This window comes from Crocuta crocuta, unplaced genomic scaffold, assembly GCF_008692635.1.
Source record: "Crocuta crocuta isolate KB4526 unplaced genomic scaffold, BGI_CrCroc_1.0 scaffold1510, whole genome shotgun sequence".
Classification (NCBI taxonomy): domain Eukaryota; kingdom Metazoa; phylum Chordata; class Mammalia; order Carnivora; family Hyaenidae; genus Crocuta; species Crocuta crocuta.
In genome coordinates this window covers 26374-31696 of record NW_027529207.1, presented here as the reverse complement: position 1 = coordinate 31696, position 5323 = coordinate 26374, and the positions used below count along the sequence as shown (strand labels likewise).

Sequence of the window (5323 nt, the reverse complement as noted above, 5' to 3'; positions counted from 1 at the left end):
GGTTAATTAAAACTCAATAAATTCTTACATAAAGGAAAATATATCTGCAAATAGTTTTCCATAAAAATTGTGTGAACTTACATTTGGATAAGCACTAAATGTGAAACTCTTTTCTCATGCTCAGTGACAATTTGTTAATGTTATCTCATACTTTGATTTTTGAGTCAAGGTTTTGTCCATTTTATTTTCCCTTTTAGGAATTATTTTAGTGTTTTTAGCTTATTCTGTTAACATTCAGTGCATCACCTGATTCAGTAACTATTCAGTTGATTGATCATTAAACATCCATATTGTTTACTACCCTTTGGGTCATTCGTTTGCTTTTTCTTATGTTTTATTTTCCTTCTTTTAACATGTAAACTGAAATATTGATATGGGAATAAATTTAGTGTAAAATTTACCCTAATATTTAAACAATTATTCAAGCATCCCTTAAAGAATACTCATTCTTTCTTAACTGAATTGTAAAACCATCAATTTACCTAATTATCGTTTTGTAAAGTTATGTTTTCCAAAGCTCTCCTTTCTTATACGTAGATCACATTACTAGTTATGGTGGAAACATTAGACTCAATGTACAGTAATGGGAGAAATGTAAATTTGTGGTTACTGTAAAACTGAGTTTTATAGAATAATGACCAGACATGTAATAAGTGGTCAATAAATCTTTGTCGAAGGTATAAAAGAAATGATGGTTTCAAAAATATTTAATGTCATGAGAGAATGTTTACATCACATGGGAAACAGCAGGACATGAAATTGCATATCCAAAATTATCCCAGTTTTGTAAGAGGATAGAAAAATGACAAAAAATGAGTATTAATATTTTGCTGTGTGCCCTGGTGAATGGGAGTTGGAATGAACTGCTTCTGATTGTTTTCTTCATATCAATTTCTGAAATTCAGTGTTAGATCTGTGCAAAAAATTGCAATATAGGAACAAAAAAAAGAAAGAAAGAAAGAAGAGAAGAAAAGAAAATAAAAAAAGAAAAGGAGAGAAAATTTTCTGAGAAGTAAAGCCCGGGAAAGAACAGCCAGAAAAAAATTAAAGAGATGGTGTCAAGATGGCAAACTGAGCACTAGCAAACTTCTCTCTTCCCACCACAAATCCTTGTAAATTATAAAAAGGCAGATTTTGTATAAAGAGAAACTACAATAAGGACTCTAGGAATAAGAAAAGACTAATTCCTGGAAGAAATATCAGATGGAGCAGGTCAAATGAGGCAGGGGCACTGAGAGGGTGGAACTGGAGGTGAGTACAAAACTGGATCCAGATCTGGGGAGGAAGAAAGAGAAGTGGCAATGGGGTAAAGGCAAGTAGTTGAGGGGTCCCTAATCCTTCTTTTGGAAAGTGGCAGGACCTTGAGACCCAGATCAACTCCCAGGCCCAAGGTGGTGGGCTTAAGAGTTGGGGGGGAGGCAATCAGTGTTTGGCAGGAAGGGGAGGCCTCTCCCCTAGCAGGAAGCTGCGCTACGGAAAGAGGGAGGAGACTGCAGCGGCGGCAGCGGCTGGCGGGAGCCCGATGTGGCAGAGGGGNTTTAGGTTCTGGCGCAGGGCACGGAGACACGTCGCTATTGGGAGAACTTCACCTTATGGTATACTGAATGTTTCTTTCTTATCTTCTCTCCTCCCCCTGCAGGCATGAAGACCCCCAACGCACAGGAGGCCGAAGGGCAACAAACCAGGGCAGCTGCGGGACGGACTACTGGGTCTGCAAACATGACGAAGAAAAAAACCTCCCAAAAGAAGCAGAGAGGCAGACCTTCGTCTCAGTCCCGCAGGAACATCGTGGGCTGCAGAATTTCACATGGATGGAAGGAAGGTGATGAGCCCATCACCCAGTGGAAAGGAACCGTTCTGGATCAGGTGCCTATAAATCCCTCTCTTTATCTGGTGAAATATGATGGAATTGACTGTGTCTATGGACTGGAACTTCACAGAGACGAAAGAGTTTTGTCTCTTAAAATTCTTTCCGACAGGGTGGTATCATCTCAAGTCGGTGATGCCAACCTTGCAAACACCATAATTGGTAAAGCTGTGGAACATATGTTTGAGGGTGAGCATGGTTCTAAGGATGAATGGAGGGGGATGGTCTTAGCCCAAGCACCTATCATGAAAGCCTGGTTTTATATTACCTATGAGAAGGATCCTGTCTTGTACATGTACCAGCTTCTAGATGATTATAGAGAAGGAGACCTACGTATCATGCCAGAGTCCAGTGAGTCTCCTCCAGCAGAGAGGGAGCCAGGAGGAGTTGTAGATGGCCTGATAGGTAAACATGTGGAATATACCAAAGAAGATGGCTCCAAACGGATTGGCATGGTCATTCACCAAGTGGAAGCCAAACCCTCTGTGTATTTCATCAAGTTTGATGATGATTTCCATATCTATGTCTATGATTTGGTGAAAAAGTCATAACTGTTAGGGTAAACTTTGCCACATTTGTGAAAACAAATGTATACTTTGTAGACTTGCAAAACAATGTTGCTTTTCAGTGTATTGCAAGCTTAAGGGTCCCTGTTAATTCAACTACTTTGCCACCATAACTGTTGTTTTGTTTTGAAAAATACAAATTTATGTGGACATGACATGCTGTGTGTAAGGACTTTGTCATGTTGAAAAGATCGGGTGTGTTTGGTGGATGGGGCGTGAAAGGAAGGAACAGCTGTAAATGCAGGCTGTGAATAAAGTTCAGCTAGTATCATAATCAGTCATCTAAAAATGGAATAGGACTTAGCTGGTCTGGTCTAGAGAGGGGGGAGGAGAAAGAACTAGAAATGGGCTGTAGAGGGAGGGAGAAGGGGAGGTGACTGCTTAGGAAGAGGTGGGGCAGGGCCAGAAATGGAGAGGCTCCTTGGGGGAGGGATAGCCTAAGAGAGAGAGGCACCCAACTGGGAGGAGATGGAGAGTAACAGAGGGGGAGTGAGATCTTGGGGCTTAGAGGAAAACAACAGAATGCCTTGAGTACAGAGGGGCTCAAAGAAGCTCAGAAGAGGTCCAGAGCAAGGGGGGAGGGGGAGGAAGTTGGCAGGAATCTGAAGGATACTCAAAGGGAAGGCCTGTGCATGAGTAAGGAGCCAGAAGGGGAGGAACACTGAGGAAGGAAGAACTCCAAGCAGAAAGACTGACAGAGGAAGTGAGAATACAGAAAAGGAGGTGTGGGGAGTGGGTCCCATGAGACATGGGAAGGCCCAGGAAAAAGTTGGGCTTCTGGCAGTATCTACATTGCCTTCCCTGGCTCTGTGCAGAAAGGATGTGACAGCGGCCAAAGAAGCCAAATGGGTTGGAAGTTCCCTAGAATGGCATTTTGACAGGGATGACTCGAGTTAAGTAGGAGCCAACTTTATACCTGAAAGGCTTTTCTTATTTCAGGGAGCTCATGCCACACCTGCTGAGCAGAACCCCAACCCTCAGCTTAAACACACTGATCTGACACCCCATGAGCTGGGGGGCTATGAGCAGTCGCCTCACTTTTCCCAGAGGACCCAGGTGCAGTAAATCTTGGACCCGAAGTCTGGGTTCATTTCCCTTACACTGGGTAAACAATTCTTGTGGGGAGTAGGTCGGTGGGGTGCTCAGGACTTAAGGGATGTGCCCCCTTGTGTTTGGAAAGTATTTTACCCAAAAAGTTAGAAGCTTGCTGAAGTCAGGTACAGGAGTCCCCTTACTGTTCTTTCCCCTACTGGACTGTGCCTTGCCTCCCTATAGAGGAGAGGCATCAGAGGACTGAGCCTAATGTTTATCTCAGGACATGGGGAGTATTTGGCAGTCCATGCCTCACTCAGCAGCTGCCTGAAAGCATAGGCGGTTCCATCCAGTGGAGGTCTGCTGCCTCTAGAAGCCCCATTCAGGCTATACCGTGACAAAGCTGGTGGCTACTGGCCCTTCACAGGTGCCTCCTGACCAGTCTTGCCCACCTCAAGCCCACAGGGAGGCTGTGAATGGAAGTTTGTACAGTTCTGTTTCCAGGTGAGATGGAGGGCATGGGGCAGTCGGGCTGGGAGTTGTGACTTTGTATAACTAAGTCTTTCAACTGTATAACGTGACATAGAGGGGTGGCAATTGGTGAGGAGAGGGTGCAGTGACCCCAACAAAGTCCCTCAGATGTATGGCAGTCCATCACATGGGTCTGTGTCCTTCTCTTTCCCCCCTCCTTGCCTTTCTCCAGTCCTGTTGTAGAAGGTCCCTTCAAAACCTTCTCTCTGGTTTCTCCACCCTACACTTCACTAAAATATACCCCTGCCCTCAAAGCTCAGGCTTCCCTAACTCCATACATTGGAGGGTGGAGAGAAGGGGCCAGATGGTAGCAGGGAGCTTCTAGAAGTTGAAAAAAGGTGGTAATTCCAGTTCATTCTCTCCACCCAACATGACCTGAAACTGTTTGCCTGAAGAATCACACAAGGTAAGGGCCACCTTGCAGGGATTCGTTTTCTTTCATCACGCAATTTAGTCTAGCAAACACCTGCAGGCCACCCATGGGCCAATTTCAGTCAGCTGTCATGTTGTGTTTGATCCTGGTGTTTTCTATTTTTAAATTAGTTGGACATTTGGGAAACTTCACTTTACAAAAATCCACATTTCTGGCCCACCTCAAAACAAAACAAAACAACAAAACAAACAAAAGAATAAGCTGAGAATTAACATTCCACATTCCAACAAGGATACAACAAGCAGCTGGGTCTGAGGAAGGGCTCTGCCCATTTTAGACTCTGAATGCTCTCTCAAACTAGCCATGCCCCCAGCTGGCCTGATTCACTCACTGGAATGAAATTCCCAGTTGTCCCCTGAAGGTATTTGCATATGTAGCTTTGGGGCTAGACCCAGGGGAAACTCCCTAGCCCTACTTTTGGCTTTAGCTGACCCCATTGGGTTTTTAATTCATTTGCTTTATCTTCATCCCACCAGTACTTACTTTAGGTAGGCCCTCTCCAGGCAGTCTTCATGCTCAGGTACTGGTGATACGGTAATGAACAAAATAAGTAAAACAATCGTGCCCTGGTGGAGCTTTCATTTTAGCGTCGGAGACAGACAGTAGACAAATTACAATAAGTGAAATGTAAAGTATTGTCAAAGTGATAAGTGTTAAGAAAGGAAAAATAAAGCAAGGGATGGAGAATTGGAATTCCAGGTGCGAGGCTGAAATTGGATAGATAGGTTCCAGGGAGGGGCTCACTGAGAACATGACTTTTGAGTAAGGACATGAAGGCAGCGACAGGACCAGTCCTGTGGCTGTCTGGGGAAGGAGCATTCCAGGTAGAGGGATAGCAGGGCAGGAACAAGCCTGGCATACTCAAGGAACAGTGAGGAACACTCCAGCATGGCT

The 5323-nt window shown here is 44.4% G+C and overlaps 1 protein-coding gene across 4 annotated transcripts in view; it reads left to right on the top strand.

Moving 5' to 3' along the window:
* LOC144226846 (spindlin-2) overlaps nt 1-2588 on the top strand; it is a 9662-nt gene extending 7074 nt beyond the window's left edge. For all 4 annotated transcript variants that reach the window (XM_077758362.1, XM_077758360.1, XM_077758359.1 and 1 more), the window contains exon 2: nt 1640-2588. In XM_077758362.1, coding sequence (XP_077614488.1) covers nt 1642-2418 — 777 coding nt within the window. In that variant the 5' untranslated portion in view covers nt 1640-1641 and the 3' untranslated portion in view covers nt 2419-2588. The remainder of the gene's footprint in view (nt 1-1639) is intronic.
* Nucleotides 2589-5323: the final 2735 nt, after the last annotated feature.